Source organism: Vombatus ursinus, unplaced genomic scaffold, assembly GCF_900497805.2.
Source record: "Vombatus ursinus unplaced genomic scaffold, bare-nosed wombat genome assembly UNPS02008996.1, whole genome shotgun sequence".
Taxonomy (NCBI): Eukaryota; Metazoa; Chordata; class Mammalia; order Diprotodontia; family Vombatidae; genus Vombatus; species Vombatus ursinus.
In genome coordinates this window covers 8993373-9018064 of record NW_020948774.1, presented here as the reverse complement: position 1 = coordinate 9018064, position 24692 = coordinate 8993373, and the positions used below count along the sequence as shown (strand labels likewise).

The 24692-nt window shown below is 40.5% G+C and overlaps 1 protein-coding gene across 1 annotated transcript; it reads left to right on the top strand.

Annotated features, from left to right (window-relative positions):
• Positions 1-9207: 9207 nt before the first annotated feature.
• On the top strand, positions 9208-19268 carry RCVRN (recoverin). The gene is made up of 3 exons (XM_027850060.1): positions 9208-9588; positions 14206-14317; positions 19153-19268. The coding sequence occupies exons 1-3, from the start codon at positions 9208-9210 to the stop codon at positions 19266-19268; spliced, it is 609 nt and encodes a 202-aa protein (XP_027705861.1).
• Positions 19269-24692: the final 5424 nt, after the last annotated feature.

The window sequence follows — 24692 nt, the reverse complement described above, 5'->3', positions numbered from 1 at the left end:
AGAGACACATATTCCAGTTGTGGGGTTGTTCTTTCTGGAGCCTTTTCTTTTTGCCTGTCACCCTACTTGGCAGTCATTTCTCCCCAATACATCTCACCAAGGGATTTGAAGGGCAGCCCAACTAACTGCCTAGTTCCACCAATACAAGAGGTCATCCAATCCTGATCTCCTGTAGTCTCCTTCCCCTCCATATGACCTTCAATTTTCTTTCATCTCCCATGTAAGTCACTCTTCTCTACCAACTTCCTTCCTCAACTCCCTCCTTTAAGTCTCCTGGCCTATTTATCTCCTATCCTGCTACTGTTCTTTAATTCATTCAGTTTATTAAGGGCCTACTACCATGTGCAAGGTATAACAAGGCAGTGTGGTGCAATGAGTAAGAGCAGGCCTCAGGGTCAGCAAGGCCTGGATTTGAATCCTGCCACCACACAAATTGGTGGTGTGGCCCTAGGCAAGTCACTTAACCCCTCAGTGCCCTAGGCAATTTTTTAAGCCTATGAATTTCAGGGCAGTAGCCCATATGCATTAGTAGAGGGAGTTCCTCATGGGGAATTCTTTATAGCAATACAGGCCCAGTAATAAATAATAATAATGTGCAAGGGACTCTACCCTACAGAGAAGGCTCTTTCAGAGGTCTTCTGCATCAATCTCCAGATTTCTCATGTCCTTTGCCTGAGGAGCCTTATTAATTGGTTCTTTTCCTTGTAAGTAGACTGGAGTGAGAGAGGGTCAGCCATGCCCTATGTCTCCCTATGTAGGGCAGAAATGGAGAAAGAAAGGGGTAAAGTAGGCAGTTCGAATCAAAGACTGTGTCTGACTAATACTCAGGGCTGTAAGCAGATTGTGCTGCAGCTAGACCCCACCAGGGAGATGTGGATTTTTACCACAGGGAGACCAGAAGAAGGAGACTCAAGTGGTTATTTCCTGGGCAGAGTAATCTCAGAAGTTGAAATTACCTTGGGGTTTTGAGGAGAGTTTATGGTCCAAGCACAGACTTAACAAACACGTTCATAATACATCATTTTCAACAACTTGTTTGCCTAAGGAACGTAAACTTTCCCTTGGATAGAAGATGTTTATGCAGGTTTTCAAATAAACTTCTAGGTCATGACTCCCAGCAGCATCAACACAGCTGTCTGTATACGTATTCCTACTATAGCTCAGTTCCCTCGGAGCATATATCAATCAGCAGAAGATTAGGACCCAACAAATTTTGCCTGGGCCACAGATTCCAGTCCTAGAAGTTTTAACTCTGGTCCTTTCCCTCTTTCCTGTAGTAAGGCTGAACAGTCAGGAAGCCCCTGGCTGTTGACTGTCCTCTGGCCCTTCTTACCCCCTTCACATCTTTCCTCCTGCTTCTACTTTGACCTTGATTTCTTCTTCCAATGTCTTGGCTTCATTCTTCATCCTCAGCTTTAGCCCAGAACTCCTTACCCACCCTCTACTGATTTGGCACAGATCTTCTGACTTGCTGCCACCAGTTGGATAAGAAAAGGGCTGGAATAATGGTGAGAGTGACAAAATCTGGAAATGGATGTGCCCCCAACAGAAAGAGAGACCTAGTCATCTAGACCAGCACTGCAACCTCCATGAATCTTTCTGGGACACTAGACCCATGGTTAGAGAAAAGACCCACCAATTATAAGACCTTTCTTCCCTGGGACTGATAGCTAAAAAGAGAGAGAACCTCAAAAAATTTAAAGAGAATTTTCACAATCTGAGATAGAGTCCAGGAATCAAGGAATACTAGAATTAGAAGGAACCTTAGACATTATCTAGTTCAACCCCCTCATTTTGAGGAGGAAACTGAGGTCCAAAAAGTTTTAAATAATATGCCCAAGGTCATACAGGTAAGTAACTCATATGCTTTAGACTAGGTGGGCATTGAGATTCTTTCCGATTCTGAAATTGGAGGATTCTGTAAATGGAAGAGCCAGGATTTGAACCTAGATCCTTGCACTTCAAAATCAACCTTCTTTCCACCATACCATAGTGCTTTCCTGGCCTGTTCAAGATCATACACTAGTAAATGGCAGAACCAGACTTTAATGGAGATCTTCCAATTCTAAGTGTTCTTCCCACTATTCCATGGAAGTCTTCTGTCTTCTTCTCAGTCACCTCCTCTCTGAACTCCTGATAAGAGAAAAGGGAAATTAGTTGAGTGTTTTAGGACAGCTATGTCTTTGCGTGTTCACTCAGTGAAATACTACTTTGAACTCCCTTGCTAATTTGGCCTCTGTGGCATCCTGGAGTCCTTAAAATGAGGTTGGGGAGCCACAATCAGGATTACCCAGGACTTAGCAGCTGCTACATTAAAGGGTCAGAGGGAATGGAACATGATATTCTGGCAGGCAAAAGAACTAAGACTGCAACCAAGAATCACCTACCTGGTAAAAGTAAGCATAGTACTTAGAAAGAAAAAAATGGTCATTCAAAGAAATAGAAGAATTTCAGGCTTTCATAAGGAGAAGACCAGAATTGAACAAAAAATTTGATCTCTAATATCAAGACCCAAGAGAAGCCTAAAAAGGTAAAAAGGGAGAAAACATAAGGGATTCAATGGAGCTGAACAGTTTACGTCCCTACATGAGAAGATGGTATTTGTAATTCTTTTTTTTTTTTTTTGGTGAGGCAATTGGGGTTAAGTGACTTGCCCAGGGTCACACAGCTACTAAGTGTCAAGTATCTGGTCTGAGATCGGATTTGAACTCAGGTCCTCCTGACTCCAAGGCCGGCACTTTATCCACTGTGCCACCTAGCTGCCCCTGATATTTGTAATTCTTAAAAATTGCACCACTTATAGTACAGCTGGAAAGAATATACACAGTCTGAGGTACAGGTATAAGGTGAATTGAGGGAGCAGACATTGGGCATTACTTGAACCTTACTCTCATCAGTATTGGCTCAAAGAGGGAATAATATACACAATCAGTTGAATAAAGAAATCCATTTTACAGAAAAGTAGGAGGGAAGGAGATCAAGTAAAGTGGGGCAGTGGGACTGACAGAAAAGAGGGCAGACCAGGGGAGGTGGTAGACGTAAACAAACATTGTCAAGGAGAGAGAAAGGGTAAAAGGAGAGAGGGGACAAACAGGAGGAAAAATAGGACAGAGGTAAATACATAGTAATCATAACTGAATGTGAATAGGATGAACTCTCCGATAAAACAGAAGTGGATGGAAGAGGGGATCAAAAACCAGAATCCTATATGTTGTTTACAAGAAACACACCTGAAGCAGAGAGACACACACAAAGTAAAGGTAAGAGGTTGGAGCAGAATCTATTACGCATCAGCTGAAGTTAAAAAAAAAAGAACAGGGGTAGCAATCCTGATCTCAGACAAAGCAGAAGCAAAAATAGACCTAATTAAAAGAGATAAAGAAGGAAATTACATCTTGCTAAAAGATACCATATACAATGAAGTAATATCAATACTAAATATGCATGCACCAAATGACATAGCATCCAAATTCTTAAAGGAGAAGTTAAGTGAGTTACAGTTTCATGACCAAACAAGACAAAGAAAGCATTACAAAATGTAAAATAGATACTTTTGATTATATTAAATTTAAAAGCTTTTGCAAAAACAAAACCAATGCAACCAAGATTAGAAGGAAAACAGAAAGCTGGGAAACAATCTTTATAGTAAGTGTCTCTGATAAAGGCCTCATTTCTCTAATATCTGGAGAACTGAATCAAGTTTGTAAATATAAGCCATTTCCCAACTGATAAACGGTCAAAGGATATGAACAGACAGTTTTCAAATGAAAAAATCAAAGCTATCTATAGGTATATTTTTTTTGTTTTTGTTTTTTTGGTGAGGCAATAGGGTTAAGTGACTTGCCCAGGGTCACACAGCTAGAAAGTGTCAAGTGCCTGAGGTCAGATTTAAACTCAGGTCCTCCTGACTCCAAGGCCGGAACTCTATCTACTGCACCACCTAGCTGCCCCTCTAAATTACTTCTGATTAGAGAAATGCAAATTAAAACAAGTCTGAGGTACCATCTCATACCTATCATATTGGCTAACATGACAAAAAAGCAAAATGATAAATGTTGGAGAGGATGTGGGAAAATTGGGACCCTAATGCACTGTTGGTGGAGTTATTAACTGATCTAGTCATTCTGGAGAGCAATTTGAAACTATGCCCAAAGCACTATAAAGTTGTACATACCCTTTGATCTGGCAATACCACTGCTTGATCTGTACCCCAAAGAGATCATGAGAAAGGGAAAAAGACCTATACATGCAAAAATATTTATAGTATCCCTTTTCATGATAGCAAAATATTGGAAATTGAGGGGATGCCCATCAAGTGGGGAATGGCTGAACAAGCTGTAGTACATGAATGGAATGGAATACTGTTGTGTAATAAGAAATGATGAACAGGCAGATTTCAGAAAAATCTAGAGACTTGTACAAACTAATGCAAAGTAAAATGAGCAGAACCAGGAAAACATTGTAGTTGATCAACTTTGAATGACTCAGGGACAGCTAAGTGGAGCAGTTGACAGAGCACCGACCCTGGAGTCAGGAGGACCTGAATTCAAATCGGCCTCAGACACTTGACACTAGTTGTGTGGCTGTGTGACCCTGGGCAAGTCACTTAACCCTGACTGCCTCACCAAAAGTATATAAATATATATATGTGTGTGTGTGTGTGTGTGTGTGTGTGTGTGTGTGTGTGTATCAGGCCTATACAAGGGTATTAAGCTTCTTAATCACTTATTCTTAAAAGGTCAGTGAGCCCTATTAGCTCTGTCTAAGAACAACAGCCTTGGGACCTGAGGATGCCCTGAGCCATAGTTACATCCTCCATATTTTTGCACAGGCTGCCCGAAATCCTTGCATGGACCACAAGTGGCCCATGGCAATAAATATATATATATATATATATATATATATACACACACACACACACACACACACACACATATACACACATATACATACATATACATACATATATGTATATACAGAAACATACATGTATATATATGTAGTGACTAATATGGAAATATGTTTTACATGATAGCACATGTATAACTTTTATCAAATTGCCTACCATTTTAGGAAGAGGGGAGGGGAGGGAAGGAGGAAAATTTGGAACTCAAAGTCTTGTAAAAATGAATATGAAAAATTGTCTTGACATGTGATTAGGGAAAAAATAAAATACTATCAAGAAAAAAAATAAGGCGGTTGGGCCAGGTGTTGCTTCAAATCCTGTAATCCTGACCCTTTTCCACTCTTCTCCTGTACAGAGTCCCTAAAGCAGAGCTGCGAGCCTGGGGACAGTTGGAAGTTTTCAAGTAGAGGCAGAATTATTATTTAGTTACAAGTTAGATTAGATGACCTCTGAAGTCCCTTCCAGTGACCCAGTTCTGTGAGTATAGTTGCCACCAGATGGTATTTTATCCCAATAAGAAGCTCAATAAATCAACAACAACAATAAAAATTAATTGAATAGCTACTATGTGCAAGCTCTGTGCTAATAGGGGGACACAACACATACAGGAAGGTTCAGCTGCAAGATAAATGGAAAGGTCAAGTGGTCCTAAGGGTGGAGCCACAAAGCAGGTGGCAATGTACTCTCTTAGTATCATCCCCTTTGATGAAATCATATTTATTTCTGATGTTGGATAATTTAACAGAGCCGAAGACTTTGGAGTAAAAAAAAAAACTCATTTTTGACTCTTCAGTAACTGTGGCTGCCAAAGAGGTAAGGCTGCAGCACCTATGGAGATAAATACCTGGTAAGATCTCTACAAGGATTGCCACCTTGAATAATGCCTCCAGGAGTCAGGCTGGAAGTAGGGCCAGTGGGTTAGGGGTCATTGTCATCCCTAGACATTTGGCCACAAGGTAATTGTTTGTCTCTATTGGGGTCTAAATGAATGTGGACGTCAAGGTGATAGTCATATATTGGCCTACCAAGCACAGACCAACAGAACCTTTCCTTTTTCCATTGCTACAACTTAAAGAATCACCAAGAGCTTCTTGGGCTCTAAGGTTCAGACATACAAAGTCACATGGTCCCTGTAGAGGCACCAGCTGAAGCCTTGGGACCAACTATCCCGTCTCTCTGCACAGCACTCCCAACCCAGCTCAGTGAATCAACTTCTAACACTACTGCTGAGGGCCTGAGCCTTGAATGGAATTAAAAGCAAATAGTGGCTTTGGTCTGTGGTTACACAAACCTGGGGTCAATTAGCTATTTTACTGAGGCCCACAGGACTTTGGTAAGATAATGATTAAAGTTTCAAGTCCCATGGAAAATAATCTCCCCCATATTAGCACATAGGCAAAATTCCAAATAAATAGCCCATTATCCCTGTGACTCACATGTGTTCACCAAATGGTCAATGAACAGGCATCTCCCTCCTCCTTCAGTCCCTGATGTATAGATACTGCATTGTCACAGAATTTCTATGTGTGCTCAGTTTTACCTTTAGCAGAAAATGGGAGCAATGTTAGACTTTGTGCTCCTCATTCTTACAAAATTAAGATGTTGCAAATCTCCTACAATCTATTCTCCACTTATCTGCCAAAATGATTTTCTAAAGCACAGGTCATTTATGTCATTTACTTTTATGTCATTCCCCTGCTTGATAAACTGGTGGTTCCCTATTACTTCTAGGATTTAATTCAAATGTCTCTCTATGGCACTTAAAGACTTTCACAACCTGACTCCAACTTATCTTTCCATCCTTACACATTACTCTACCTCACATACTCTTGGATTCAACTGACCTCCTTGCTGTTCCTCACACAGGCCACTCGATCTCTCTCATTTCTGCCTTTGCACAGGCTGTCTCCCCTGCCTTTAATGAACTCACTACTGACCTCTGATTTTTTTTTTTTTTAGAATTCCTGGTTTCCTTCAAAATTTAGCTTAAACTGCATTTGCTACATGAGACTTTTCCTTATCTCCCCATATGCTAGTGCTCTCACCACCCACAAAAAAAAACACCTTGTATTTTGTATATATCTAGTTTTGTGTATATCTAGTTTTATATACAATACCCCCCCCTTCCCTTTAGGAAGTTAATTAACTACTGAAAAAACACTTACTAGGGAGGAATCTTTTAAGAAAAGGTAATTATCACTCACTCCTGAGCCCCTAAATGAACACATTCAATACCTATTGATGGTCAATGTCCACATAATTGAACCTTTAAAACAAAAAAAAAAACTCAACAGAATAGTGAAGACCACTCCCCCCCCAAAAAAAACCCAATAGTGCAAATTATGTCATTTACTAAGAAAGGTAATATTATATGATGTGTGGAAAGACAAGAAAAAAGGAGGAAGACTTAGGGGAGAATCACTTTAACACTTTTTTCATTTTAGGGGGCCTGATGCATGAAATTACTAGCACTATAAAATAGTAAATCACCAGTACCTGAAGCAACTTAACACAACAGGCATCAGCTATATAGCTTCAAAAGTGACTTCATGGGGCAGCTAGGTGGCACATTGGACAGAGATCAGGCCTTGGAGTCAGGAATTCAAATCCAGCCTCAGACAGTTGACACTTACTAGCTGTGTGACCCTGGGCAAGTCACTTGGGTTAACCCAATTGCCTTGCCAAAAAGAAAAAAGGAAAAAAAAAAGTGATTTCACAGAGGCTCCTAGTTTGCAGGGTTAGTTAGCAGTGTCTGGAACATAGTAGATGTTTGATAAATGCTTGTTGATTGATTTATTGACCTATAAGATTGGTCAGCAAGACTGTTACTGGACATAGTGGCAAGTACCAGTAATGAGTATTGCAACTAGGGAGGTTAAAGCTGGTGGATCACTTTATCTTAGGAGCTCTGAGCCAGAATATGGCTCAAGCCAGCTGATAGAGTCTCATCATTAAGGCTGATTCCAACATGGTGAGCCTCTGCAAGTGAGGTAACTATCAGGTTGCCTGGAAGGAAGGGAAAGAACTGGCCCAGGTCAGGAATGAAATAGGTCAAAGCTTTGGAGGGGATCATCAGTGGAGTCAGCCATGAGCGACACTTCCAGCATGGACAACATAAAGAAACCCACTCTCAAAGAAAGATCTAGACAAAATTGTAACCCTTGAGGGACCCCAGCCTCCACTTTGCCCTGTTTTATTCTCTTCTCACACCAAAGGTACTTGAATTCTCATTCTGTGTCCTTTCTTGCCTCTTCTCTGACCCTTATCCCTCTGCTGGCTGAAAAGTGACAAATATCAGACATTTTTACATCTTACTGTGAAATCTCTTCTAGGGGCATTACATATTTCATCAAAGATGAAGAACTTTTTAAAAAGAATTTTGGACAGCAGTCAGCAAGGATGTACACGTGGAGGATGCTGCCTGAAGGCCCACTCTAGCACCCTGAATTAACCCTCCACCTCTGCTCCTTGTGGAGCAGGTGAGCCTAGGTCTTAGTTCTGACTTTGCTTCTCTAAATTTGACCTTAGAAAAGGCCCTTCACCTCTTTGGCCCTAAATTTCCTCAAAAATAAAATGAAGTGGAGTGGACCGGGTGATCTCCAGCTCTGATCATACATGATTTTAAGAATGGCCTTGGAGAATAGCAAGTGTGGGAAACATTTGCTCCATTAATAATGAATTTATAGAGGGAGTTCGGGTAAAGGATAATGAGAAGTCAGTGTATATTAGGGTCTTGGAGAGTCTGGAAAAGGAACAAACAAGCAAAGAAGTAAAGCTAGGAGGAAATAATACGTGCCTACTGTGAGCAGGGGACTGTGAGAGTCCTTGAAAGAAATACAAAGTTTAGGTAAGACACATTCTATACCCTCATGGACTCTCCAGGATAATATGGCGATGCCACCAGGACATCAAATGGTAAGTGTGAAGAGGATGCATGTTTTCCATATGTTGACCAAAAAAGGAAACTCGTTTTGCAAAGCTTCATTAAAAGCTCTTTTTTCTTTTCTGAAAATAAGAATTAACCTCGACCTTCTGAGCTCCCTAAGATCATGATAGGAGGGATAGGGCTTAAAGGACACCATTTCTAAGCCAGAAGAGAGTTCACAGTACCTCCTGTTAGTATGTGGGGGCAGAGAAGTGGCTATCAGATTAGTAATGACCACAAATCCCTCTAATTCTCCACAGGCTTTGTCTTAGTTCAAAAACCCTGGACCCTGTATCAAGCCAGTCTCAGTTCAGAGAGAGGAAGCTAGCTGCCACTTAGCATTTACCACTTGTCTGGTACCCAATCTCATTCACCCATGGGGAACAGCAAAAGTGGTTCCCTGTCCAAAGAGATCTTGGAGGAACTGCAGCTGAATACCAAATACAAAGAGGAGGAACTATGTGCCTGGTACCAGTCCTTCCTGAAGGAGTGCCCCAGTGGCAGGATAACCAAACAGGAGTTTGAGAGCATCTACTCCAAATTTTTCCCAGATGCAGACCCGAAGGCCTATGCCCAGCATGTGTTCCGCAGCTTCGACTCAAACAGTGATGGGACCCTGGACTTTAAGGAATATATCATTGCACTCCACATGACCACAGCGGGCAAAACCAACCAGAAACTGGAGTGGGCATTTTCTCTCTACGACATAGATGGCAATGGTGCCATCAGCAAAAATGAAGTGCTTGAGATCGTCATGGTATAGTCTATCTTCTCTCCCATTGTTGGTTGTCTGGGACCCAGTGGAGCCAATGACATAGAGTCACAGAACTTTTGCCTTATGGAGCCAGAGCTGGAAGGAAACTTAGAGGTCATCCAGCCCCTCCTTTTACAGAGGAGTAAACAAGTTTAGAGAGGAAAATGGACCTGGCCGGAGTTAGTTAGTTGCAGAGCAAGGATTAAGAACTAGGTCTCCTGATTTCCAAGCCAGTGTTTTCTTATTGCACCCATGTCCTTGGTCAGAGATAGCCTAGGCAGGGTCTGGGTGGGTTTGTTTGATGGATATATGCTTTCTCTCTATTCATCATGAATTGATTTAAATATTATTCTTTATTCTTATTTCCCAAACTAATTTGGCCTCAGTACTATTTGGAGTTTGATATATTAAAGGAAATCATAAATGTTAATGTCTGAGTGTTTGGAATACTCTCGAGGATGAAGGGTAAAATCAAGTAAGAGAAAAATTAAGCCTTCTTCCACAACCCCAAATTGGTGTTGTTCAGTTGTTTCAGTCGTGTCCACTCTTGGTGACCCATTTTTGGGGTTTTCTTGGCAAACGTAAGGGAGTGGTTTGTCATTTCCTTCTTCAGTTCATTTTACAGATGAGGAAACTGAAGCAAACAGGGTTAAGTGACTTACCCAGGGTCCCATAGCTGGTAAGTGTCTGAGGCCAGATTTCAAATCAGAAAGATGAATCTTCTTGACCTCAGGCTTGGCATTCTATCCACTCTGCCACCTAGCTGCCTGATGCTAGCTATCATAAATAATTTTGTCATATATACTTTCATATTTAATATTTTAGAAGGAAAAGTATTGCCAGGAGATAAACTTTCTCATTGACCTCTATTCATATAGCATGAAGAACACAGAAAGAGTGGTGTTTCTAATGTATTAAACACAATCATGTTATAAGTATTTTTTTCACATGGTTTTACAAGAGAATGCTCCTGATACAAGGGAAGAATCTAGGCATTTTCTTCAATACTGCAAATATTACAAACTCAAATTTTATAACCCACAATAAGCTTTAAATAGATACCATGTTTGAAATGTATAAAACAGTAAACACTTAGGTAGTTCAGATTCTAGTCTCAGCTCTCCTACTTAAAAACCAGCAGTGTGACTTTGGTCCAGTCAATTGGAGGGAAGTGGGGATTGGAGAAGAGTTGAACTGGATGACTTTTGAGGTTCCTTCCAGCTCCAATATTAAATGTGGACAACAAAGACTATACCTATAGTATTTGTTGTTCGCAGTTTTTAGTTTCTTTGAACTTATGCACTTTGTCTTTTAATTTTTTCTTCCTCAGTTTCCTCTTTTATAAAATAAGGGGGCATTTAAGGTCCCTTCTAGGTCTAAATCTAAGCTCCTAGGATCTCCCTTCCCTTCCTTTCCCCCTCACCCCTCCATGATTGGCCTTTTACAAAGGTTTTGCTTTGTAATTCTATTCCTATCATGAAGGAAGAAGTGTATTTGAGGCGGAGGGCAAGGGGTGATTATTTGTTGTTGTTTTTTTTTAAGTAAATAGTATTTTATTTTTTCCAATTACATGTAAAGATAGTTTTCAACATTCATTTTTATAAGATTTTGAGTTGCAAATTTTTCTTTCTCTCTCCTCCATCCTCCCAAAGAAGGCAAGCAATCTGATATAGGTTATGCATGTGCTGATTATTTGTCTCAAGATTATAAATGCTTCTATATACATTTCTTTACATTTTTTAAAATATGATCTAGAAAATCATTACCTAACATAAATATTTCCATAGACCAAATCTATATGCATTTTCAATTGGATATGCATTTAACAAAATTTTTTTACCGTGCATGCAGAATGCTCTTCCTGAGCATTCTGATGAATGGAACATGTTCACAGGATCACTATAGACTGGAGTGACTGTGATGGACTTGTGTCCTCCTGGAGGAAACATGGAGAGGGTCACATTTTCATATTGGCTGTGGGAAAGGAACCAAAGATAGTCTGTGTTGATTATATAGCCAGGCATCGGCAGAGTCCTTGAAACTCTAGAGACGCCTGTGGGGGTTACCCTTATTGGGTTTAGAGGCTTCTTTGAAGGTTTATGGGTGCTCACTGAGGCAAGGGAAGAAAAGAAGTGGAAGGAGACAAGGAAGGCCAAGGGTGGTGGGTAGAAAGTGTGGTGTGTTACATTTTAAGTTACAGGATAATAGAAATATAGTACAATAGAAACAGCGTTGGCCTGAACTAGACATTGGAATACCTGTGTTCTGGTCTTACCTCTGACACTAACTCATTGTCTAACTTTAGGAATGCAACTTGCATCCCCAATCAGGGCCTCAGTTTCCTGCTATGGAAACAAAGATCCCTCTATTCCTGCTATCTGTCATGCTGTGGTTCTATGATTTTAATTTGGAGTTGGGTCCAGAGAAAAACTGGGATATTATCCAAAATTCAAATCTCTTCTCCTGGAGAATCTCTGCTCATTTCATTTTGCAGGATCCCTACCTCTTCAAGCCAGATGGAGGATATAGAGGGCCTGGGTATTGAAGGCACCAAGACTTGTGCCACAGGGAACCTGCTGTGCCTTTGTATATCACTCAGTGCCCCTTTTCTCCCAAGCTATCTAGTCAGAGATACTCTGATCATTCTTTATTTCACATACAGGAAATACTGAGATACTTATTGGACCTAGGGGAAGACAAGTCAGTTCTCTTATCTTTCTTGGGTTCAGGAAAGAATTTAGCAATTTCAATATTTCTCTAGACATACAATACAGTTGGTATTGCTATGTTTAGTTGGCAGGCTGAGGTAAAGGGCGGGGAACAAGGGAGGCATTAGAAGACCCTGGTATCCTGTCCTTTTCTCCAAGCCAGGAAGTTTAACCAATAGATACTGAGGGCCAAAGGAGAAGTGGAACATTTTGGTTTCCTATCCTTGCATCCAGGAGGGGCATATGTAGGCCTCCAGTCTGCCCCAGGAATATGTTTAAAAGTTAAGACAGCCTTAAAGAACCCACTGTGACCCAGAGCTGCCCTGATATACACATTCCAGGTTCACATTATCCTTGGTATAACCACTCCAGTCCAGATTTAACAGGTTGGATAAAGATAATCTGAAATTCTTCTAGAGTTCATAGAATCATAGAAAAATTGAATGGGAAAGAAAATTAGCTTCAAACCCACATTTTACAGAGGAAGAGAGTAAGGCCCAGAGAGATTACACTTTGTAACCACATTGTGTTCCATGTTACACTTTGTCAAAGGGTTAAGGGGTAATGGGGCGGGAAGAATAGGGAAATACCACACTCAAGCTAGGCATTCCTCTTCCCCCCCAACCTTGATCCCCAATATATGGATTGATATCCCCAGACCCAGTGTGGTATAATAACAAGAACTTTTGATTTAGAGCTAGAAGACATAGGTTCAAATCCCTACCCGACTCCTTACTATGTGTGTGACTCTAGATAAATTATTTAACCTCTCTGAATCTTATTCTTCTCTATAAAATGAAAGGCTGTAAAAATCTCTGGAGGCACCTAGGTGGTTCAGTGTATAGGGTGCTGGACCTGGAATCAGGAAGACCTGAGTTCAAATTTGGCCTCAGATACTCACTAGGCATGTGACCTTGGGCAATCCACTTAACCTCTGTTTACCTTAATCCACTGGAGAAGGAAATGGCAAATCATTCCAGTAGTCAAGAAGACCCCATACAGAGTCACAACGAGTCAAACACAACTGAACAACAAAAGATCTCTAGGCTGCTTTCAGATCTAAGTGCTATGATACTATGGACAACTTGAACACAGAGCAGACAACATAAGACTACCAGGGTCTGAAGCCAGTCCCCTCTATCACCTCAGCCTAAACCTGAGTCACACAGATTTTCTAGAGGTGATGGGTTTGGGGATAATACCCTCAAGGGCCCTGCAGTACACCACAGCCAAGCCTGTTTGGCAAACCCTTTATCCCTGGTAAGACCAATTTGTTGTTCCAATGCATGGACTCCTCTTTAGGATGGGGGCTGAGACGTTGCATGGAGCCCCATGCATTCAAGATCCCGATGCAACTAAACAGATAGAAAACCTCCAGGTCTCCTAAATACTTACATCCAGCCTATGCTCTTATTTGTATTATGACTGGAACCTGATGGAATTTCCACTTGATCGGGTGAAATTGTATTGAGAGTTTCTAGGGAATTAATCTAGGTCTGTGTTTGAAAAGTTGTCTTGCATTTCTTTTAATTTGAGGGCCTTCCTGCCAAAGGCACCACTTAGAAAGCCATATCATGTCTGAGCTAAAAGGGACATTGGGAATTATCTAAAGCCAATCCTCTAATTTTATACAGGAGGAAACTGAGGCCAGAAAGTTAAAGTGACTTGTCTTATACCACACAGGAAGTTACTAGCTGAGCCAAGACTAGAACCCAGATTGGGCTTGAAGCATGGTGGTCCTCAATACAATACAATCATTTTTGAAACTATTTTTTTTGTCATGAGTCCTGTGAGACCAGCTCTGGTTCTTCATGAGAGAAGCTGTAACTAATGGGTCTCATCCAATTTATACCAATTTGTCAAATGCATGACTCTAACTCCTGGCTCTGCTTCCTTTTGTCATTTGGTACAGGCCATTTTCAAAATGATCCATCCTGCTGACCTGAAGCATATTCCAGAAGATGAAAACACCCCTGAAAAAAGAGCTGAGAAGATCTGGGCCTTCTTTGGAAAGAAAGATGATGGTGAAACCAGTTTTTCTACAAGTTTTTCCTTTTTCTAGCTCATGGTTATCTCTATACAATCACAACAGCATTTGATAGGGGGGATAAAGAGCTGGCCCTTCTTATTGAAACAAAATGTATGCAATGCTGTGGGAAGGAAGGAGACAGATATCTTCATTATGGTATTTCTAGAGCTATGAATAGAAATAATGAAATCTGAAGGTGCTATGGTCATAGAGGCATACATCCTATAGTTGTAATCTTCATTTAAATTTTGAAGGCAGCAAAGTACATTTTTCTACATAACACATGATCTCAGTAATTTGGATTGACTGAGAGCAGAGCCAGTCTGAATTAGTGAGAAGTCTCATTTATAGAATCTTTTTAAAGTAATTCAGATTTATTACTTTCAAGTCAACTAACAAAATGTTGTCAGGTTTGAAGTCTACCTTTTGGATTAGATAAGAATCACGTAGCACTTATTCACACAAAAGTGGGCATGGATTGATCTGGCATTTTCTTAAATTTGTTGAGAAGGTTTCAATTTGCCTATTTGTTTGCTTATTCTGTTAATCTTCAATTCTTTTTTCATAACTGGGGCAAGGATTAGTTTTCAGCCTAGCACAAGGATTTGTGCTAGGATTTGTCACTAATTTCAGATAAGTGAAGTCTAAATAAATGGTTTTTTGGGGTTTTTTTGTGCTGAGATGCTATTTAGAGAAGATACTAGAGTTGGTCAACCTACTTCTCCCAACCTACTTTACTTTTTTAGCTTACATTCTGAAAGAGAAAAGTAAAACACATTGAGACATCCTAACCATTATCCTCTAACAAACTATAAAGGCACATCATCACTGTCAATACCACCACCATTACCACCAACTTCACCATTACTACCCTACCATCATCACAACCAGCCATCCACCACTACCACCACCACTACCACCACCAGCATCATCATTACTACAACCACCATCACCCATCACAACCATCACCACCACAACTCACCACTACCATCACTGTAACCATTATCACTACTACCATAAGCATCATTACCACCACTATCCTTACTCCTGCTACTACCATCATCATAGTGTCCATCATAATTACAATATCTCCTTTTCATTTCTCTTTCACTCTTTTCATTTTGTTATCATTCCCATGTGCTTGATGCATTCAGATTACTTCCTGACCCAAGGTCTTCACTACAACATTTCAACCCTGGACAGTATCTCAGATTCCAAACAACTTGGGACATCCTCCTCTTATCGAAATGTACTCGTCTTCCTTTTTTGTTAGGACGAATCTAAAAAATAAATCCCAGCTAGTATGAAGTCACTGGAGCTAAAGGGTACAGTTTGCAACGTGATAAATGGATTAATATGTTTTTCCTCTGAGATAAAATAAGTACAGTATAAAAGGTCTTCTGGAGTTAATGCTGTGACCCAAAGAAAAGACTCCAATAGTAGGAATTTTAGTCACTGTGGTAGGCCCAAAAGGCAGATGTTATTGGATAGATGGAAATTTTATCATCTGTAGACTTAGAGATAACTAAGATATTAGAGTTAGGGTGTTAGAAATTATATTGTGTGGGGCAGCTAGGTGGCACAGTGGATAGAGTACTGGCCCTGGATTCAAAAGGACCCGAGTTCAAATTTGACCTCAGACACATAATATTTACTAGCAAGTCACTTAACCCCATTGCCTAGCCCCCCCAAAAAAATTGTATTATGGGTTCCTGCTGCATGGTTCAGTGGAAAATGTGGATTCAGAGGTCTTAGGTTTAATCCTCACTCTGTCATCTGTGTGACTTTGAGCAAAGTCATTTAACTTCCCTGGGCCTCAGTTTCCTCACTGTAAGGTGAGGAGTTTGGAATATATGACCTCTAAATTCCCATTCAGCTCTAAATTACAGTTTAATAAATGTAATAGATGTTTCTCAGTAGGGCATCTTCTTTTCTAAAGATCATAACCAGCTCTCATCTTAACCCAGGAGAGGTTAAACTAGTGGTATGATTGTCAGTGTTTAACAATCAATTCTCCATTAAAAAAAGTTCACATGACGAACTTTTAAGTTTAATCAACATTATGATCATTTTTTCATCACTTTCTTAAATCTATACTATGAGCAAAACACTAAATCAAGCCCGGAGTTAATAGCTAGGGCAAGGACTAGTTTTTAACCCAGCATAAGCCCTGATTTGTAGCGTTTGCAGATTTCCAATTTAATAATCTTGAGCCAGTGTGAGCTGGCTCCAGCACAATTCTGGGCTAAAACCACCCAGCACGCTCAACCAGCCTAACCAGACAGATGAAATATATTTGGAGAGAATCAATATGACACTGATAACTCACAGGTAAAGTCAAGGAACAGGACAGGATTGACATGACAAGAAAGAAACTCTATAGGACTGAGTTCCCTGCTTCCTGAGAAAACTAGTTCCACAATGGAACTTAGGGGGAGTTGTTCTCTGAAACTGAATGGTAGGAAGACAGAAAAAACAAGAACTGGTTGTGTAGCATGGATGGGTGAAAAGGTCTCCCTATCAAATGAACTGATCACGAAATCACAGAATTTTAGAGCTGGAGATCTTAGCAGGCACTAAGTCCAATCCATTTCCAAAAAATGAATCCCTGTTAAAATAAACGGGGCCAATTGTCATCCTCCTTCTGCTTGAAAACCTCCATTAGTAGGAATCAATTACCTCCCAAGGGTAGTCCATTACATTTTTGGATAGTGTTAATTGTTAGGAAGTTTTTCCTGACATTGAGCCTAAATCGGACTGTTTGCAATTCCCTTCATTGCTTCCAGGGTTCTGTTACCTGGGGTCAAACAAAACAAATGTAATGCCTGCTCCACATAATAGCCTTTCAAATAGTTCTCCATGCAAAATATCTGCAATTCCTTTAACAGATCCTCAAATGGCACAGACTCAAAACCTTTAAACAACTTTCTTACCCTCCTCTGGACATTCCTTAACTTACTAATGTACTCCTGTGGTTCCCAGAACTGAATACAACTCTCCAAATGAGGTCTGATCACAGCAGAATTATCACCCCTTTATTCCTCTTATTCCATTATGAAAAGCAATGCCTCACTTAATGCAGCCCAAGATTGGATTTACTTTTTGACCATCATTGCGTGGTTGACTCATATCAAGCTTATTGTCCACTAAAGCTTTCAGATTTTTTTCACACAAACTGCTGTCTTAATCACATTCCACCCCCTTGTCCCTGTAAAGACAATTTTGGAGCCCACCTTTACTCCTATTAAATTTCATCTTTCTTTGAATCATTCCTATGCTCTAGCTTGTCAAGATCTTTCTTGTATATTAATTCTGTAATCTGGTCAATTAATAAACATTTATTAAGGGTCTTCTCTGTGCTAGGCACGTTGTCGAATGGCTAAATGATGGATTAGTTATTTCTCTTAGCTTTGTGTCATCTGTAAATTTGATAAGCATACCATCTATGCTTTTAAAGAAGTCATACTTTAAAACTTTACACTTTAGATGTTTTATTAAAAAAAAAATAGTATGAGGCCAAGCATAGACACTGGACACTCTACTAGACACTTCTTTCTAAGTTGACATACTTAACTGATATTTTGAGTGAGTTCTACCATTTCTCAGGTCCTAGTTGATGAGAGAGGAACCAGCGATTGAGACTGATTCTTCTTTCCAAGTATTGTCTGATACCTTGCGTCCAGTAACACCTTTTATCAGCTATTATTGGGCAGCGGATGGAGCGTTAGGCCTAGAGTCAAGAAGTTGTTGTTGTTCAATCATTCAGTCGTGTCCAACTCTCCGTGACCCCATATGGGGTTTTCTTGGCAGAGATACTCAAGTGGTTTACCATTTCCTTCACCAGTGGATTATGGCAAACAGAGTGACTTGCCCAGGATCACACAGCTAGTGTCTGAGGCCAGATTTAAGCTCAGATCTTCCTGACTCCAGGTCCAGCGTTTTATCCACTAAACCACCTAGGCAAAAAGAGGTTACGTGACTTGCCCAAGGTTACAAAGCTAATGCCTGAGGTCAGATTTAAGCTCAAGTCTTCCTTACTCCAGGCCCAGCTCCCTATCCACTGAGCCACATAAGCTACCTCCTTGGGCAAATCACTTAACCTCTGCTTGCCTTAGTTTTCTCAACTCAAATGGAGATAATAAAACCACTTACCTCACAGGGTTGTTGTGAGGATCAAGTGAGATAATATTTGTAAAAAGCTTTGCATAGTGCCTGACATAGTGGGGTCTAAATAAATGCTTATTCCTTCTTCGCCCTTATTAGAGGGGAAGCGCAATATAGTGAGAAAAACAGTGAACTTGAAGTCAGGAGAACTACCTGCCCCACCCCAACACCAGGTTCTAAGATCTCTGAGGACAGAGACCACCTTTATATCCACCTTTATATCCTCTGAGAGCAGAGCTCCTTGTACACAGTAGTTGCTCAATAAATATGGAATGAATAAATGAAAAATTAGCCAGAGCAAGGAGCAGTAGGCATGTCCTATAAAATTAGTTAGGAAAGGTCAAGAGTTTGACAAGTCAGGGATCTGAGTCAGTAAGAATGACAGTAGTAAGCAGATACCACTGAAGATGTGTTCCCAGAACTGTCTGCCCTGTTCAATTCATTTCTCTAAGCTTCAGTTTTCCCTTCTATAAAACAGGGACCTGCCCTGCTTACTTCATCAATTTTCTGTGAACATCAAATGAAATAATATCTATAAAATGCATTGTAACCACATCCCCTAACTATAACTCACATATCAGTGTGAGTTATTATCCATCCCAGAGACAATCCAGAGCTAAGGCCCCAGGCTGTCAAGACTCACTGTGTTGTTTCTTTTTCCCACAGATAAACTTACAGAAAAAGAATTTATTGAAGGCACACTGGCTAATAAGGAAATTCTTCGACTGATCCAGTATGAGCCACAAAAAGTGAAGGAGAAGCTAAAAGATAAAAAGCCCTGATGCCAATTCTCTGGCTGCACCCCACTCCCCCACCTCGCCCATTGCTACCTCTGTTCCACAGTCCCCCTCAAAAAAATTCAGAGAAAGTCTCCCTGTATCCTCATCCTTCCTTTTGGACCATCAGGCTCAGAGGTGAAGTCACCTCACATGGACTAAATACCATCATATCTTGCTTGCTGAATCAGGCATCTTCAGTAAGTAGTAAACTCCTCTCCTGAGGTATCAGCCTTTCCTGCCCCAACCCCCCACCCCTGTCCCTTAGGCTTGTCAGTGATAATCCCAGTATTAGGACATAGAGCTCAGAGAGGCATGAAGGTCACCCTCCTGTAATCTCCTTTGGGTATACAGTGTCAGCATGTTCCAATAAATGTGAGAGATGATGGAAACCCAGCTGGACAGTCTGATGGTGACTTGGAAATAGAAAAGATTTCTAGCTGTCAGACTTAAAGTGACCAAGGGTTTGGGACACAGGCGCTTAAGACAAATAGGCTTCTGAAACAAATGAGATTCATAAAAATAAGTTTTATTGTTTTTGTGCTATTCCTACTCTATTATCACTGATGCCAAGGGCTAGAATTGCCTGGTCTTCCTTACCATCCCACCCCATATACATATTAGAGTCTTCACCAAGCATTTACAGCTGCATTCCTTAGAGAAAGTCTGGCCCATTAGACTTTAGAATTAACACGAACTAATCCCCTTTCCTTACAGATAAGAAAATTGAGGCCTAGAGATTTGCAGGAGGTAGTAAGTAGCAGAGTCAAAATGCCAACCCAAGTCTTTTAACTCCAAATCCAGTATTCTTTTGACCTTGGATTGCTTGGAGATATACAGCTCACTTTAGAAGATACTTGTAATCAGATTGCATGCTGGCTCCCTGTCTTGGGGAGGAGAAGGGGTAGGAGGGGGAGAAAATTTAGAACTCAAAATCTTATGGAAATGAATGTTGAAAACTAAAAATAAATAAATAAATTTTAAAAGTTAATTTAAAAAAATACTTGTAAATCTAGTCATCCTTATTTTGCAAGTAAGAGAATAAGGCCTAAAGTATCCTATTGAGTTTGAGGGGTACACATTTTAAAAATTATGTTGATAAGTTAGAAAGCATCCAATGAAGGAGATTCAGGATGGTGAAGGAACAGACATTCATAGCATATAAGGAGCAAATGTAGAAAGGGTGGTGTTTAGACTGAAGAAGAAGAGACTTAGCAGGGACATAATAATAATAATTGTAAATTACTATTATTATTGCTAGCATTTGTATAGTGCTTTAAGATCTGCAAAGTTAGGTGCAACTATCACCTCCACTTTACAGATGAGGAAAGTGAAACAGATAGAGGTTAAGTGACTTGCCCAGGGTCACAGGGCTAGGAAGTGTCTGAGGCTGATTTGAACACATCTTTCTAACTCTTTAGCCCATTGTTCCAACCACTGCACCACCCAGCTGCCCACGTGTCTTCAAGCATTTGAGGAACTGTCTTGGAGAAGAGGAATTAGATTTTTTCTAATAATCCACAGAAAGCAGAACTTGGAGCAGCAGATTTTGGTTCAAAAAAAAACATTTTAATGATTTGTTTTGTTCAGTCATTTTTCAGTTGTGTCCAACTCTTTGGGTCCCCATTTGGAGTTTTCTTGGCAAGGATACTGGAGTGGTTTACCATCCTTCTCCAGCTCATTTTCCAGATGAGGAAACCGAGGCAAACAGGGTTAAGTGACTTGCCCAGGGTGACACATCCAGTGTCTGAGACTAGATTTGAACTTCCCAATTCCAAGCTCAATACTTTATCCACTGTGCCACCTAGCTGACCATGCTGATAATTACAACTATCCAAAAATAGAGTGGGTTACCTGGAAAGCAGTGGAATACCCCTTACTGGAGAGCTTCAAGAAGAAACTAGATGACCAGTTTTGGGGGACATTGCAGAGAGGAGTCTTGTTCAAGTACAGGGTGGACATGATGACCTTTGAGGTTGCTTCAGACTCTGAAATTTAGTGATTTTCTGGTGAAGGTATCTACCTTTTAACCCTCGTCTAATAACAAATAAGGTTCAGAGTTAGAACCAAGGTCTCCAAGCCTGGTATTCTCTTTACTCCATTGTGTGTGACTCAGGAGAGGTCCTTGCCATTCTCGTGCTATTGTCTTCTTTAACTGTAGGCATTCTGATGAGTCCTGTTTGCAACGACCTGTCATCACCACTAACATCATCTCAAAGGGTTTTCTATTTGTAGGTGATTCTATGCTAGTCAGTCATGAACAGAAACAAAAAGCCATAAAAATATCTGACTTCAATATGGTCCTTTACATCAAGACGTGTGCATGGTTTCTGAAGTGCTATCCTCACAACAGCTCTGGGAGACAAGTGATGCAAGTACTTTTACTCCCACTTTATAGGCAAGGAAACTGAGTCTCAGAAATGAAACGACTCACCCAGCAAAGGTTACACAGCTAGCAAATAGCAGGGCTAGAACTCTAATCCAGATCACCTGTCTCCAAGTCTCTCCACACCATTGGCAGAGATTAATGAACTAATTAACCCAGCCTGACAGTACAGAGCCCTGAGGAATGGGCTATAAAATGGGATGGTCAGGAGTTTAGCTTCAAAGGGGCAGGATAAGAAAAACGGGGAAAAACTAATTTCCTCTGTCACAGTTTTGCCTAGAATATATGATTCAAACCATAGATCATAAAAAGGGTTGGAAGAAGCATAAGGAATTATCTTGTCCAATCCTTTCATTGTAAAAAGATAAGGAAAAAAAACCTAAGTTGTTTTATGTTTTGTTTTGTTTTGTTTTTGCTAGAGAAGGAAGTGACTTATCCAAAGGCATATAGCCAGCTGAAAATAGAGGCAGGGCTAGAGCCTAGAGTAGTAAAATGGAGCCTAGATTTGCCAGGTGACCTAGATTTGAATCCTACTTCTGCTATTCACTGCCTTGTGTGATTTCAGTCAGTTACCTTTCCTCTCTGAGACTCAGTTTTCTCATCTGTCAAATGAAGGAGATTGGACGTCTAAGGTTCTTTCAATTTTTAAATCCTGTGATCCTAGAATTCGGGTCCCTCAATTCCCAATCCAGACCTCTTTCCACTCTGTTATGTTGCCTACTATGAACCAACTTGGATTCTAAACAGGCAACACTGGGGATTGGTAACTAGATGGTATAAACTTCACCGTAAGCTGTGAAGAGTGTTAAAGGCTATTTAATAACATAGCAAGTTTAGGGATACATATAATTTAGTAGGGATGCTGGGGGTTAATGCTACCTGCCAATTCAGAACTGCACAGTGACACCCGCATGCACTAGTCCTCCCAGAATAAAGCATCCTTTAATGACATTAGCCTAGACTTAGGACTTTGGTGAACTCTGGTCTCTTCAGTGAGTGGTCAGTGAGAGTGGCTGCTAAGGAGCGCTATTTCAGGTACTAGCCTGACTTTCATGGGTAAATTAAGGGCAAGCTCAGGCTGAAGGGAGACCCACATTCTAGGTTCACATGGCCCGGCCACTTGACAGTGATAGAGGTGTAACTGGGCCCTAACTCAGCCCTGGGATATCCCAGGAGAGGCAGGACTCCTCCTTCATACCCCATTCCTCACAGTTACCCCTGATATAGAGAAACAGAGAGGCCTCAATGGGAGGGGCAAGGGAAAGAGGAAATACTCTTTACTAAGGAGTGTCAGTCCTTTATTAGATCATTCTATGTTATTTCTACCTTAAATTTCTAAAAATAAAGTTTGCACTGAAACTCATTCTCTTTATAGGACCATAGGACCACAGAGTTAAAGCTAGAAAGAATCCTAGAGGTTGTTGGGCCCAACTTGCTCCTTTTACAAATGAGGAAGCTAAGACCCTGAGAAATAAGTGACTTGTCCTGTCACATAACTGGATCTAAGGCAAGATTTGAACCCAGATCTTCCTTACTCCAACTCAGCACTTTAATATTATTACAACACTTTCCTCCCATTCTTAATCAATGTAGTACTATGATACCATTAAGTCATTCCAAAGCCCCTGGACAGAGCCCTCTCTCCCCACCCCAACTGCAATTCCTTGGACTGTCCATGCTTGCTTCCCATTCACTTTCATCACCCCTAAATTGTTCCCACTTCCCTATCCTCAACTCTCTTAACCTTGACAGAAGTCAATAAGTCTATAAAGCCAAGTCATGGGAAAACAATCACAGGTTTCATGGAATTCAGAAGATGATGGTTAAGACCATCTCATCTAATTCCCTTATTTTATATGCATAGAAATTTGGATTCAACAAGACAAGGAAAGTGATTTTCTTAAGGTTACCAGCAGGGCTATACTGCAGCCTGCTCAAACCAGGTCATGGGAGCTGATTCTTAAATTTTTTGGTGTGAGTATTTACACCTTGGAAATAAGCAAATGCTTTCAATCACAGCTTAATTTTTTTATTGTTGTTGATTGTTTAGATTTAAAAAAAATAATGGGGCAAATGTTAATGAATGCAGATTAAAGCCGTGTCATGAATATATTTTTTCCCCTAGAGAGTCAGTTGTTATACACTTACCAGTATACTCCTGAGCTATCCAGGTCCCTGGACTCCTGATTCAGAGTTCTCTTCCATGACATCATGCTGTCTTCCTCCCTGATTTACGTGCTACTTGTTTCTCTTTGCAATACCACCAGTGTTGCTACTTATGCATATGCACAAATCAAGGGCAAGTCAAATCCTAGTTCTAGAAGGCATTCAGGGTGCAGCACTTGGAACTCTTCCAAGCCCCCTGCCTGCTACCTCTCATCTTGGTAATGGCACATATGATCTCAAGATCTTATGAACAAATTTTGTGACTCCTCTGGCTTCACTTGGGATGCTTATAAGAGAAATGATTGTTAGTAACCAATTAATATTGAGGGATCCCAGTTTTCTTTCCCTTATATTTCCTCATTTGTTGTTTGTCCTTCATTTTGGAAGAAGAACATGACATCGGGAAGGTGATGTCATGACTTGCAAGTGAATTGGATTTAAGTGAGGCAGGTCTGTGCAAAGTCACCAATCTCACTCTCTATTCTGGAGCCATCTGGGACCAGTGGCAAGATATAGATCAGGTCAACTGGATTTCCTCATTTAACTAGGTTAAAGCAGCCTCTGAAGGACAGGGCTGATGATGAAATTGGGTTAATATTCTCCTCAGTATTGGGCAAGACCCTACCAACTGGGAAAAGTTTAGCTTTAATCAGAGATTCAAGGATAAAGACCCTCTTATGTAGCTGAATTCTGGCCCATTGTTCAACTATGTAGGTGGTCTGGGTGGAGGATAGATCCTTTTGTATAGATTACTGAAGGCAGAATGATCTGTGTGTGGAGATGAATCTCTTTGTCCTAGAGTGACATGATGAGAGACATATCCCCCAGCCTCTCATTAGAATAAGTTCACCTCTCATTATAATAGTCATTCTTTCATT